The 14,249-nt window shown below is 50.3% G+C and overlaps 1 protein-coding gene across 3 annotated transcripts; it reads right to left on the reverse strand.

The window, feature by feature from the left end:
* Window positions 1–965: 965 nt before the first annotated feature.
* On the reverse strand, window positions 966–14,047 carry KIFC1 (kinesin family member C1). 3 transcript variants are annotated; one of them, XM_044255399.1, is made up of 11 exons: window positions 13,902–14,047; window positions 8,930–9,067; window positions 8,735–8,834; window positions 7,706–7,759; window positions 7,538–7,588; window positions 6,935–7,329; window positions 5,501–6,280; window positions 4,565–4,855; window positions 4,390–4,463; window positions 4,187–4,262; window positions 966–1,057 (listed from the first exon to the last, which is right to left on the reverse strand). In XM_044255399.1, exons 1-11 carry the CDS (start codon window positions 13,911–13,913, stop codon window positions 1,013–1,015), a joined length of 2,016 nt encoding a protein of 671 aa, XP_044111334.1. In that variant the 5' UTR covers window positions 13,914–14,047; the 3' UTR covers window positions 966–1,012. The 3 variants fall into 3 exon arrangements, with proteins under 3 accessions (XP_044111334.1, XP_044111326.1, XP_044111318.1); XM_044255391.1 differs by having other exon boundaries at window positions 6,935–7,332; XM_044255383.1 differs by lacking the exon at window positions 966–1,057 and having other exon boundaries at window positions 3,429–4,262; window positions 6,935–7,332.
* Between the last annotated feature and the right edge of the window lie 202 nt (window positions 14,048–14,249).

Genomic DNA, 14,249 nt, shown 5'->3' on the forward strand with positions numbered 1-14,249 from the left:
CGGGTGGGAAGTCAAGGCCCAGAGGGAGAGGGAATCCCCGCAGCCCCTTCCTCGAAGGGAGACCCGTCCTCGGGGCAGGAGGGAAATCCCCCCCACTTCCCGGCAGCGGGCCTCCAGCCTGGCCCCCGCCCCATGCCACATCCGTTAACTGCCCCCCCAACCTCCATGGTCACTCCAAGTCCCGCCCCCCGGCCCCAGTTCACGACCCCGCCCTCCATTCACCCTTCCCTCGCCCCCGCCACGCCCTCCTCCCTGGAGTGCCCCGCCCTCCTCCCGCCTTTGCCCCCGGCCCCGCCCTCCCCGTGGCAAGTCCCCCCCACACCACGGCCGCGCTTCTGCGCACGCGTGACCCCTCCCGCGCGCGGCACCTGTGAAGATTGAGCCCCTCCTTTATGGGGCGGTGGCCGTTAGCGGTTGGCGCGAGGGAGTCAGCGGGCGTGCGTCCCGCCCAGCGCTTCCAGAGCGGGTGCACCGGCCGGGAGAGCTAGCAGCGAGGCGGTAACGCCGCCGAGAGCCAGCCAATGGGCAGCGGGCGGGCTGGCCCCGGCGGTTCGAACGGGAAGGCAGGGAAAGGGCGGGAGGAAGAGCCGGCAGTTTGTGGGAGGGCGCGCCGGCCCCGCCCCTGGGCTCGGGTTCCCACCCTCCCACACCCACGAGAGGAGCGCTCCTGAGTGGGGCTGGGTGGCCTGCGGCACATCTCCTTGAAGACAACTGGGGGGCGGGGGTGGTATGGGAGGCTTGGGCGAGATTCCAGGAGATGGCCTCATAGGGAGAAAGCTGAAGCCCTTGCTCTGCAAAAAACACAAATACTTGGCAGAGTAGATCCATAGTTTCCATTTTTACAGATATGGGCCATCGCTAATAAAACCTTTATTTAAAGAAAAAAAACAACAAAAAACTGTTCTTTATTTGATAGACCCAGGTCACACAGAGCCCCCCCCCCCCCCCAACAAAGCATCCCTCAGCCGCCCCACCCCACCCCGAAACACACATGTAGGATCTGGATCTGTCTTCATTTCCTGTTGGCCTGGGCTGTACCAATAACACACTGGTTCACCTGCGGGCAGAGGGTTTAGACAGGATAAAAACATTTTCTGAATAACCAAAATAACGGTTTTCTCCAAGATTGTCTCCCACTCCCAGTATTGGGGCTGCCCTCAGAAAATACTGAAACAAGGGCTTTGAAGGCAGGTTTAGGCTGGTCTCAGGTAAGGTTAGGTCTATGCCCACTAACCACACCAGGTCTGGAGGAGGTGAAGAGGCCTGCTTGAGAAGGGATAGAAGTCACACACAGGAGCAGAGCGAGATGGAGTGTCCATTTTCAGAATACCGTAGCCCAGAGACCCCAAGCTCTCCCACCACTTACCGGTGAATAAAGTTAGACAAAACATGAATAACACTCATTTAAGAACTAAGTCTCCTTGGAACATAAATGATCCCAAGTCTAGGCAGGATATTGACAAGATGAATCTAGAAAAAAGACTACTGGGGGATGAATATCCAACTTTTGTAGCAACATGGATGGGACTGGAAGAGATTATGCTGAGTGAAATAAATCAAGCAGAGAGAGTCAATTATATGGTTTCACTTATTTGTGGAGCATTAGAAATAGCATGGAGGACAAGGGGAGATGGAGAGGAGAAGGGAGTTGAGGGAAATTGGAAGGGGAAGTGAACCATGAGAGACTATAGACTCTGAAAAACAATCTGAGGGTTTTGAAGGGGCAGGGGGTGGGAGGTTGGGGGAACTAGGTGGTGGGTATTAGAGACGGATTGCATGGAGTACTGGGTGTGGTGCAAAAAACAATGAATACTGTTATGCTGAAAAGAAATTTAAAAAGAAAAAGACTACTGAGTCCTGTCTAAAGGACACAGGAGCCAACCAAAAAGAGCTCCCACTGGCCAAAGATGGGGCAATTTGAGCATCAGAAAGAATAATGACTACAAAGGATATATATCAAATCCATAACATCTGTAAAATAACACCCCCCAGATAAAAACTCACATGGTCACCTTTGGAAGCTGCCAAGATACCAACTTCTAAGACTGAAAATTGATAAACAATCTAGCATTTACCTTGCCTTTCCTTTACAGACTGGATTTCAGAGTAACCAAATACACGGCAAGGGAAAGTTCTTTATAAAAGAGACGAGACTAATAAATGTAAAGTTAGAGAAAATTAAGCTCCCTAATGAAATAATACATGTAGGTGCGATCATTGTTCTATAAAATCACTAAGTGAAATCACTAAGTCAATAGGGAGTTTTCAAATGGTAACAAGCTGGTAACACCCAAATCCCGTGATTGATTTTTATTCATTAAATGTAAAACAATTGGATATTAGGTGCCTCCTGATGCAATAGAAAGTATATGGTACTGTCTAAGTTTTCTTGTCAAGAAATATAAGCCTGATTCTAATCTGATCAAGCCCCTAAATCGACTAGATAACAAAAAGTTTGGAAGAAGGAGGAAGCAACCAGCCAAAATCCAGAATATGGTATATTCTACAGGATAAATGACCCTATTTCTTTAACAAATAAATACCATAAAAGAGGTGAGATTATTACAGATTAAAAGAAATTTAAGAGACATTTCATTTCAACAAGATGAATGGGTGCCCCTTGCTTTGAGCCGGATTGGGACAAGCCTAATATAATCAAGACATTTCTGAGACAATCAGGAGAAATTTAATAACGCAATTATTTTAGGATACTAAAGAGTTTATGCTGTTGGCTGTTAATGATGTTGATATAATTGAACTTGCAAGATAGCCAGGGGAATCCTGATCAAAACAGAAGCCCAGGGCAGGGTACCAAGGGAACAGACTACTTCCTTGGCAGCAACAGATGCTCACTGCGGGGAAGCGCAGGTACAGCAGAAGGGCACACCTGACCAGAGATGCTGAATGAAGCCAGAACCCACCATAGGGCTATACCCTCAAGAAAGGAGTAGTCAGAGGGGAAAATTATCCTCCAGAGACAGACAGTAAAGAAACTGTAGTGGCAGAAGCATTAGTCTCCTAGAGAATTCAGGGCATGCCTTCCCTCCACTTAATGTTTAAGTGGGTTTTGGAGCCTGACTTCATACTACTTGGAATGGTCTGAAAAACATCTAAGTCTCTCTCTTTCTCTCTTTTTTAAGATTTTATTTATTTATTTGACACAGAGAGAGACAGCACAAGCAGAGGGAGAGGGAGAAATAGACTCCCCGAGGAACAGGGAGCCCAGTGCAGGGTTCAATCCCAGGACCCTGGGATCATGACCCGAGCCAAAGGCAGACGTTTAAGCAACTGAGCCACCCATGCGCCCCTCTCTCTTTTTTTGAGAGAGAGACTGTGTGCATGCACAGGGCAGGGGGGCAGAGGGGGAGGGACAGAATCTTAAGTGGGCTCCATGCAACATGGGGCTTGACCTCACAACGCTAAGATCATGACCTGAATTGAAATTGAGAGATGGACACTGAACTGACTGAGCCACCCAGGAACCTGCAACTAAGTCTCTTCTGATCCAGCGATCCCACTGCTAAGAAGCTCTCCTACTTAGATGGAACTACACAAATACAAAATGACGTGTATGGACGAGGTTAGTTAACATGGTCTTGTTTAGAATAGAAAAAAGGGTGGAAACAATCCAAGTGTCCAGTAGAGGGAACTGGTGGATAAACTTTGGTGCAGCCACAGAGTGCAGTCCCAGGCGGACATAAAAATAATGGATGATCTCTGTGTGCTGGTGGGGAGTAATCTCAGGGCTGTCTTGTTAAGCAGAACACAGTACAGAACAACATACATATATGAAAAGAGAGAGAGACGGCTTCCGTATAAGAAGGAGGGAATAAGCACATGCATAGTTTCTATTTGCAAGAAGAAACACTGAAAAAAAGGTAAAATGTTAAATGTTAAAAAAAACGACTACCTCTACCAGGACAGGTGGGGGGAATGGGATGCACAGGGGTAGTGGTAAAACTTCATTTTTGACCTCTTTAACTACCTATTTTTAAAAATTAAAAAACCTCAAGACCCAATAGCTAAAAATGGATCCAGAGAGGTGGCGCCCCAGATGCCTGGCAATCCTTTCCAGATGAATGTGCCCTTGGCCTGAAGGGCTGAATGGGCTCCTAAAGGGTCAAAATGAAGAAGCCTACAACCACCCAGGTGTCCTAACGGCGCCTGGGCTTGGTGGTAACTGCACCTTGGAGGCGAAGCGTAGGGAGTTGAGGGACTCAGAGACGTTCTCTTCTAGGGGGGAAATGTTCACGAACATGAGCCTGTGGAGAGAGGAGAGGGGGCCAAACCCCAGCATCAGTGGCTGGGTGGACACTGTTGCCTCTTTCCCGCCCCTGACCCCAGCCTCGCAGTCTCCACCCAACTGCTCTGTCTGTCCCTTTCACTCACATCTTAGCGCTGCCACCCAGAGAGTTCTGCAGCAGGTAGGTGAGCTTGCTGTTCCGGTAAGGAACGTGGGACTCCTAGAGGGTTGAGGGAGACAGGTGATTAGGATAGGACAGGGTTAGGCATGAGCAGTCTCAATTTACCCCAGGTCCTACCGGCCCCCCATCCCCATTCCCACCTTGTTGCTCAAGGCCATGATGACCAGCCCCAGGGTGGATAGGCTGCTGTTAATGGCTTGTGTTTCCCGAAGGCGTTCCCGTTCCCCAGGGCCAAGGGCTAAGCCAGGGTCTAACCGCTCGCTCCCAGCCAGGTCCACAAGGCTGAGGGGAGCTGCACACTGCAGGCCTCGTCCAGCATGCTCCCCAGAGATCTGTAGCTGGAACACACTGTGACTACGTGATGATCGCTCGTTTTGGGACGTGCGGGCCACTGCCCGGTTCTGGCGGGCCAGCTGGAGCAGGGCCTCCACCTGGGGATGGGAGCAAGGGGCAAAAGCAGGCAGGGGGTCAGCATACAAGCTATGTTGGTAGCAATGAACCAGAGTCAGCGCCTGCCCTCTTGAAGATTTCTTTCTAGCCAGTGAAGAGACAGAATGACGCAGTATAACGTACAGCTGTGGCTAAGAGTACTGAGGAGGGAGAACAGTAAGGAATGTGAAGGTAAGGTGAGGGTTGCAATTTTCGACAGGATGGCCAGGGACAGCTTCAGCGCCTTAAACTCTGAAGGCAGTGAGGGGGGCAAGCCACTGGAGGAGAGGAACATTCAGGCAAAGGCCCCAACAGGAGACTGTTGATGAGATGGCTGGGGAACAGCCAGGAGGCCAGCATGGCTAGAGTGAGCTGAGCAAGAGTAGCAGCAGGAAATGGGACCTGAGAGGCAGCCGGCAGGGGCCAGGAAGCTCTCGGCAGGTGCATCACTCCACCCCCTTGTTCCCTAAGGCAGACAGATTAACCTTACAGCCCACTGGCCAGAACTGATGTGTTGACCCACCCACAAGACCTACTCTTCCCCCACCCCTCCACTCTCTCCTGTCCCCTCCCCCTTCCACCTGCATCCTGGGCCACCCTGAACACTCCTCCCCACTTCTCCAGTCCCAGTGCCCTTTGGGACTTACCTCTTTCTCACAGGAGACAGGAACATATCGGGCATTGGTGACAGTAAGTTCCTCACTCCCCGGCCCTGCCCGGCGAATCTCACACTCACTGCTCTGGCCCTTCCGGGTCCCCGTGGCCAGCAGGTCTCGGACAGTCTCATTGTAGATCTCTACGTAGCTTGCCACAAAGCTGTAGGTCCAGCCCTGGCCGCCTAGCTCCTGGGCCACGGAGAAGAGGTGCCGCAGGGCCCGAGGGATCAGGCCCTCCGCCTGGGGGTCTCCCCCAGGCCCGCCCTCCATGGTGAAGGTCTTGCCACTGCCTGTCTGGCCGTAGGCAAAGATGCATACTGGGTAGCCATCCAGGGCTGACTGGACAAGCATGGCGATCTCCTCAAACACTTGGTCCTGCCCGCTCCCGGGTGGAAAAACCCGGTCAAAGGAGAAGTCGTGGCGGGTGGTGGGGGCTGGCGTCCCACTCAGGGTCCCACGACGCTCGTCAGACCGGGAGACGCTGAGGCGGGTTGGAGGATCTGAGGACCCACCGGGGCCAGAGGGAAACAGGAGGAAGCCCGGGGATGGGGTGGGCTCCCCTGGAAGGACAGGGCGCACCCGGCAGAACACACGGATATTGCCTTTGAGTTCCTGCAGCTGGTTGTGCAGTCGCCGGCGCTCCATCTCTAGCCCATGGAGACGTTCTCCTTGTTCCACCAGTAAGGCCGCCTGGGTGTCAGCCTCCTGTCGCAGAGATGCCACCTCCGCTTGGCTGCCCGACAGAGCCACTTCCGACGCCTGCAGCCTCCTCTGTCCAGAACGGAATGGACACAGAGGGTGAGACATAGCGAAGCATAAGGATAAGTAATGATGAGGCAGGGGGTGGAGCCAGGGTGGTCCCTGTCCCGAAGGACTTCACAGTCTGCTAGGGAAAGAGGTAAGGAAAGTAGGAATCATGGTACCAGATTAGGGAGTGTTACGGGATCCCCAAAAGGGTCACAGGGACAATGGTAGTTACGCTGATGCCTAAGAGTATCAGAATAAACCAAAGAAAAGACGGAGAACAGGAAGAATTTTCCACAAAGAGGGACGTGCACTCACACGTCCTGAAGAGAAGATTGAATCATTTGAGAAACTGCAAGTAATTCCATCTATTTGGTGTTCACCAAGTAGGCAAACAGACATGAGAAGAGGAAGAGAAAACACTGTGGGGGTTTCTGATCAGCAAACAAAGAGACAGAGGAGGAGATGGAGGACTAGGGGAGACACAGCTGGGGAGGGGGCTTGCTACGAAAACAGGGTAGGGAGAAGTGGGGCTGAAGGCAAAATATAGTCAGAGAAGTGGGCAGGGGTGAAGGACAGAGAAATACTGCTGGAAAGAGGTGGCCAGGGACTCCAAGCCCAAAGAGACTTCAGGGTAACCCAGAAAGGAGAGTTGGCGTTTGGTGAGAAGGTGGCCCTTACCTCCTGCTCCTCCAGCCGGGCAGCCAGTCCCCTTCGCTCCTCCTGTAATCCTACTTGTTCTTTCTGGAGCTCTTGCACCAAGCCCTGCTGTGTGCCCAGCTGCTCTTCCAGCTCCAGGACACGGGCTCTGAGGTTCCCCAGCTCCTGCTGGCCCTGCTCAGCCTGGGCCTGCACCCTGGCCAACTCCCCTTCCAGTGTCCTGCACTCTGCCCCCAGGGCCCTGGCCTGTTGCTGGGCCTCCTTGAGCTGATCCTGCAGTTGCTGGTTCTCCTGGTTCAGTGTCTGAGTCCTCTCCCGGTAGCACTTCAGCTCAGCATTTAGGTCACACAACTGACCCTTTAAGTCCCAGGCTGGACGTTTGGTGGGTTTCTTCCCTCCCAGCGTGGGAGGGGCAGCTGCTAAGATGGGCACAGAAAGGAAAAAGGTCAGGGAGGTCATAGCTTTCCATCTCTCCTCCCTCTCAGCCTTTAAGGCCTCCACACCTGCTGCAACACCTCTTTGCCCTCCAGACAGGTAACAACCCAAATGAATTTTTTTGGGTGCTCACCACCTCCTCTCTTCCCTATCCCAGCTTCTCACCCAGTGGTTATGCTTGGCACCTACCTCCAGGCTTCTGGGCAGGAACGGCAGGGCCTGGTTTCTGATTCTTCAACACTAGAGAATCGGGGAGTTAACTTAAGGAATCACAGCACCACTGTCCTTCTGCCTCCATCATCTCCCTTTACATATACCCCAGATCTCCCCTCAGCCCCAGCTCTGAAGAACTATTACCTGTGCCTATAGCTGTGGAACAGTGGGGTCCTGTCTTCTTGGGAACTTTGGGAGCTGTTGGGAGATGGGAGAGGACAAAGTAGACAATCAGTCTCAGGGGGACATGAACTCTGGCTGGGCCAGGCGCAGAGAAGTTGCTTTTTTCTGAGGATTAGAAATAAGATAACTTCCCTCTTCCCTGAAGACTGGCCAGCTTCTGAAGATATCTTTCCTAGGGCAGATATTACTCGAGACAGGAAGAAAGGGGCACCTGAGTGGCTCAGTCAGTTAAGCACCTGCCTTCAGCTCAGGTCATATTCCCAGGGTCCTGGGCTCCAGCCCCACATGGAGCTCTACATCGGGCTACCAGCTCAGAGGGAAACCTGCTTCTCTCTCTCCCTTTGCCCTTCCTGCCCCCCACTGCTGCTCACTCTTCTCTCACTCACACTCTCTGTCTCAAATATATAAATAAAATCTTAAAAAAAAAAAAAAAAAAAAAAGGACACCAAGATAAGCAAAAAGAGCAGGGGGCAGAGCCATGTGTCAAGTGCATTACCATTTATATATATTAAAAAAATATTGGAGAACATGTCCAGATTTGCTTGAACGCCCACAGAACGCCCTGGAAGGGATAGAACATCCGCAGAATGCTCCTGGGGAGGGGAACTGAGTGGCTGGGGGACAGGGGTAGGAGGGAGACTTTCCACTGTGTAATGACTTTTGTGCTTTTGGAATTTGGAGGTGGGGGGTGTTGCAGAAGGAGAGGGAGAGAGAATTGGGATTCTCCTCCTTGGGAGGAGGCTCCACACCCATAGTAGAGCCTGATTTGGGTTTCCATCTCATGATCCTAAGATCATGACTTGAGGCAAAATCAAGAGTCAGATGCTTAACCCACTGAGCTACCCAGGTACGCCTTGTGTCTTTGGAATTTTGAAACAAGTGAGACCTATGACCTATTCAAAATAAGCTAAAATTGGAAGACAAGAAATAAGAGATCTGAAGAGCACTGGACTTCTATGCCCTTGGTTCCTGCCAACTGCTAGAACCCACCTGTGGTCTGGCTTTGTGTCTGTGGCCTCACAGTGAGGGCTGGTGGTCTGGGGTGTGACGTGGCAATTTTGGTCACTGTGTTCAGGCCTCGTGTCCTTTTCTGGAGACAGACAAGAATGGGGTCCATTTACTCTCCCTGATTGGGTTAGACACACACACACACACACACACACAGCTTTTCCACACCCAGCTCACCTTCTCTGGCTCCAAGGCATCCTCCATCTGGTCAGGTCCCCTCTTAAACCTGGTTCCCGGGAGAGGCAGGCGAGAAGGAGCCTTGACCAGGGGCCTCTTCAGCTCTATGTTCCCCCTCACTTCCAACAAGGGGGACCTCTGCTGGGAAAAGAGAGACTCTTCAGACACACCCTAGAGTCCAAAATGTCCCAAGAACTCCCTTCTTTGGTCCCCTAGCCTAATTCTCAACCACCAACAAGCAATGACTGAGGACCTCTTGTGCACAAACCGAGGCCAACAGATCATGTGCCAGTGAAAAGGCACAGAGAGAAGCGATACATAATGCAAAAGTGGGAGAAAGCTCTAAGGGAAAAGTTGGACAGATGCAGGACTTCAGCTAACTTTAAGGGTAGTACTTATTTTTTAAAAAAATATTTATTTGACAGAGAGAGCATGTACATGAGAGAGGGAGAGTGGCAGACAGAGGGAGTGGGGGAAGCAGGCTCCCCGCTGAGGAAGGAGCCTAATACCAGGCTCAATCCCAGAACCCTGGGATCATAACAAAGGCAGACGCTTAACTGACTGAGCCACCCAGGCACCCCAAGTGTAGTACTTAAACAAGCACAGAGATGGGGTGCCTGGGTGGCTCAGTCGTTGAATGTCTGCCTTTAGCTCGGGTCATGATCCCAGGGTCCTGGGATTGAGTCCCGCCTTGGGCCCCCTGCAGTCGTTGAATGTCTGCCTTTAGCTCGGGTCATGATCCCAGGGTCCTGGGATTGAGTCCCGCCTTGGGCCCCCAGCTCAGCAGGAAGCCTGCTTCTCCCTCTCCCACTCCCCCTGCTTGTGTTTCCTCTCTTGCTGTATCTGTCAAATAAAAAAATAAAAACCTTAAATAAATACATAAACAAGCACAGAGAAATGGACACTTTTTTCAGATGGCAAAATCTCAAACATACACATGATATGGCTGGGAAACCAACAGGCTCTTTCAGCTGCAATGGAGAATCATAACTAAGAGAGAGCAGATGACCCATAAGGCTAAAGACTAAATGGGAGGAGCAAGTAATATTTTACTTTTTTTTTTAAATTATTTTTAGAGAGGGAGAGAGAGTTTACACAGGTTCTACACCCAGCCCGAGCCCCATGTGGGGCTCAATCTCATGACCCTGAGATCATGACCTAAGCTGAAATCAAGAGTCTGATGCTCAACCAACTGAGCCACCCAGGCGCCTCAAGTGGGTAACGTGTTAGAATTTGTTTTAAATGCTTCTTCTGTATCAACTTAATCCATACAGCAGCCCACTGAGGAGGAGCTATTATTAGCCTCATTTTGCAGATGAGGGAAGGAAAGCACTGAGAGGTAGAATAGCTTGTCTAAGGTCATCAGTGAGTAAAAGGCAGAGCCACAGTTAGAATCTGGATAGTCTGGTTCTGGAAGCCATGTGTTTAACTGCTGGACTATATTGACCCATAGGACTTTGATGCCAGGCTAAGAGGGAGTTGAGGCTTTAGTCTAGTTTATGTGGAAAACCAAATAACAGTTTCTGATCAGGCACAGGAAAAATATACAAAAGAGCCTACTTATAAAAAATAATGAGTTGTAAGTAAGCTGACTTACATAGAGAAGACTAAGAAGCAGCATGACCCGGTGTGGAGATCACCAAAGTGGAGGTGTGTGTCGGGGGTGGGGGAGGGCAGTGGGAAAGACAGACCCTCTCCTGCACCTCAATTTGGTGCCTGGAGATTATGTCCATTTCATGGCTACTCCTGTCTAGGGTGAACAACCATTCTAGATTGCACAGAACTAACGGGTTTCTGAGGACACAGAACTTCTCAGTGCTAAAACCATCTCTGATCCCACCATCAGGACAGCACTATGTAGATTGTTCAACTTCTGATCTTCACTATAGTTAACTCTTAATTCCAAGGCCAGTGTCTGGCTTACTTCATTCATTCAATATTTACTTAGTGCCCTGTTATGTGCCAGAAAATGATCTGGTGATCCCCCAGGATGTGATCCCTGCCTCCAAAATATTCATGAAAAAATGGGGAAGAGAAGCATTTAAAGAGATTATTAAAACTTTACTGACAGCTACCATAAAAAGTGCCCGAAGGAGGGGTTGAGCATGTAGTTCAGAGGGGAGAGTGACAGAAAATACTTCCAAAAGGTCTTTTAAGGCAAAACCTCGAGGATGAGAAAGAGTTAGCCAAGGAGCTTGGGCCAAGGAAGAGCATCCCAGGCAGAAAGCAAGGAGGGGTGCATGCAAGGAACGTCAAGTTGTTCGGTTTAGCTGACACATGGAGTATGCATGGAAAGTGGGGAGATGAAGGGAAGGGATTGTGGCAGTCAGCATGCCATGAAGAGTCTAGCGTTTACTGAAGGCAAGAGGGACCTTGATGATTTTTTCAGAATAGTAAGACTAGATTTATACCAAAATAGCAACGTGAGGAATGAATGGAAGTAGATGAGGGGTATGACAGGCAGAAACAATGTATCATTCCTTTCTTCCTTCATCCAACAAGGATTTGTTGCACTAAGATTTGTTGCAAGACTGCTCTGTACCAGACACTGTTCTAGAAGCTGGGGTGAGAGTAATGAACAAAATCCCTGCTCTCCCAGAAGTAAATTTATAGAGTATTCTTTCCAAACTAGAGTACCAGAAAATTAAGCTCTTCAAAAAATGATCCACTTTCTCAATTCTCCCAAAGATGTATACACCTCTTGCCATTCTAGAAGCATAAGAGAGAAGTTAATTCATTAGATATAAAAGATGCATAGAGCTTAATTTTCATGGAACTCAGCCGGGAGGGGCTGTTTTAGGAGTTTGAGGGCTAAGTAAAAATCCATTTGAGAGAGTGCTGGATTACTGGAAGCCAAGTATTGATCTAACTAGGAGCTGGCCTGGTGAGGGGAGGTAGAGGGCAGGCAGTGAGGGAGATGGAGGAGAGGCTGATTCCAATGATGCCTGCCACATTTCCAACAACCAAGAGAACAGGAGGAAGGGCTGGTTTTTCTTTTTTAAAAAAATTTATTTGGGGCTCCTAGATGGCTCAGTCAGTTGAGCATCTGCCTTCGGCTGGGGTCACAATCCCGGAGTCTTGGGATCAAATCCCACATTGGGCTCCTCCCTCCTCAATGGAAAGCCTGCTTTTCTCTCTCTCCCATTGCTGCTCTCTCCTACTTGTGTGCTGTCAAATAAGTAAATAAAATCTTTTAAAAAAAAATTACTGGAGAGACAGAGAGTGCACTTGAGTAGGGGGAGGGGCAGAGGGAGAAAATCTTCAAGCAGACTCCCCACTGAGTGCAGAGCCCTACATGGGGTTTGATCTCATGACCCATGAGATCATGACCTGAGCCAAAACGAAGAGTTGGTCATTTAACGGATCGAGCCACCTAGGCGCCCCTATTCTTGTTTCCAAATTAAACTTTTCATTTAAAACTCATTGCAGGGGCACCTGGGTGGCTCAGTGGATTAAGCCGCTGCCTTCGGCTCGGGTCATGATCCCAGTGTCCTGGGATCGAGCCCCGCATCGGGCTCTCTGCTCAGCAGGGAGCCTGCTTCCCCTTCTATCTCTGCCTGCCTCTCTGCCTACTTGTGATCTCTCTCTCTGTCAAATAAATAAATAAAATCTTAAAAAAAAAAAAACAAACCTCATTGCAGATTCACATGAAGTTGTAAGAAACAACATGAAGAGATTCCAAATACCATGAGATATACTCAAGGATGTTTACAGTGCATCCCTATAGAGAAACTCTGGAACAATTTGATGCCCTGGTGTTTTCAATTTTAGTTTATTGGTTTATTGTCTTTCCTTACATTAGATTGTGAGCATAAGAACATATCTGTTTTGTTCACAACTATATAACTAGTATAATGTCTGCTATATGGCATGACTCAATATATTTTTAAAGGAATGAAACTAGAGTCCACCAGTGGGGGAACACTTAAACTGTGATATAGTCAGACCACAGGCTTCTATGCAAATAAAAAGGGAGGGGAAAAAAAGGAGGTGACATTATTTTTCCTGCTGCCTGCAGAAATACACACCAAGAATAGAGTTATTTAACATGACACATTTCCCATCTCCCCACAGAATGGCGGCTTCTCATAGAATGGCATCTAGAGAGATGACAGGGATTAGTCTTGTTTATCGTTGCATCCCAAGTATCTACAACTGTGCCTGGCACACAGTAGGTGCTCAGTAAACATGAGAAGGCTTCCATTATTTTACATGTTACAATCATACTGCTCTGCTCTTCAGCTGTCAGAATACAAAGAACATCTCTTCAGGATGAAACTTGTTTGGGGTAAATCTGATAGTAAATAATAAACAGAGAATCCAGACAGGAGCCTTTTTCTGGCACCAAAAGTCAATACACTCTCGCTGTCACACATCTCTCTCCACTGGGGAGGGGAGGCTGCAGATGGTTGTGGGGCGCAGTAGGTCGCTGATAAGAGAAGAAACTAAGTCAAACCAGTCTCAGGGGGCAGAGATCTCTGTAAAACCTGGAGAAGGAGAGAGAATGAGGAGTCCTTCCGTTCAGATTATCCCAATCCCTCTATCCCTTCCAGCACTCCAAAGCGACAGCAAGGAGAGGGGACTGGAAAGATCCTCAGCGGGGATTTGGCCTCAGGTACCATTTCCCCAGCGGCAGACGGAATCTCAGATCTCTCCTTTCTCAATCACACACTGCAATCGTGGGTAGGAACCGAGAAGTAGGCAGGAGCCAGGCAAGCCTGAGAATCCGAAATGGGAAATCCTAGAGACATGAAAGTGTGGAAGGGTGTATGGGGCTCCCTGAAATCAGGGGAGGACGGGCTGTCATGCATTCCTACTTCCTGGGGCTGCTTCCCGCCCTCTCCGTCCGTCCTATCCACTGTGCGGGGACGCACGGACTTTCGCCCTCCAAACAAGCAGGACCAAGGCGGGCCGGGAGCCGAGGAGGCTCGTCAGCATCGGGGGCAGGAGACCCAACGCGGCTTCTACTCACCTGCGGCTCCATGTCCAGTTCCGTGCCACACGCTCCAGGAGAGCACAATGGAAGAGGACACGGCGCCGGGGCTCCTGGCACCCGTGTTCTCTCGCCTGCTCGCGACACAAAGCACGCGCGCTCCGGACTCCGGTGGCTATCCCGATGCCACACCCGCCACTTTTGAATTCCAACCGCCGCCACCCTTCTCACCTCCCTCCGCACGCAAGGGCCAATCGTCGCCGTCGCCACAGCCGAGGGCCAATCGCAGCGCCCTCCGCCTCCCGGGGCCACACCCCGCCAGGCGGGCTCCTTCTCCTTCCTGCTTCGCGGGCGTCGGGGAGACAAGCTGGTTAGTCACACTTCCGG

Source organism: Neovison vison, chromosome 1 (genome assembly GCF_020171115.1).
Source record: "Neovison vison isolate M4711 chromosome 1, ASM_NN_V1, whole genome shotgun sequence".
NCBI classification, from domain to species: Eukaryota; Metazoa; Chordata; class Mammalia; order Carnivora; family Mustelidae; genus Neogale; species Neogale vison.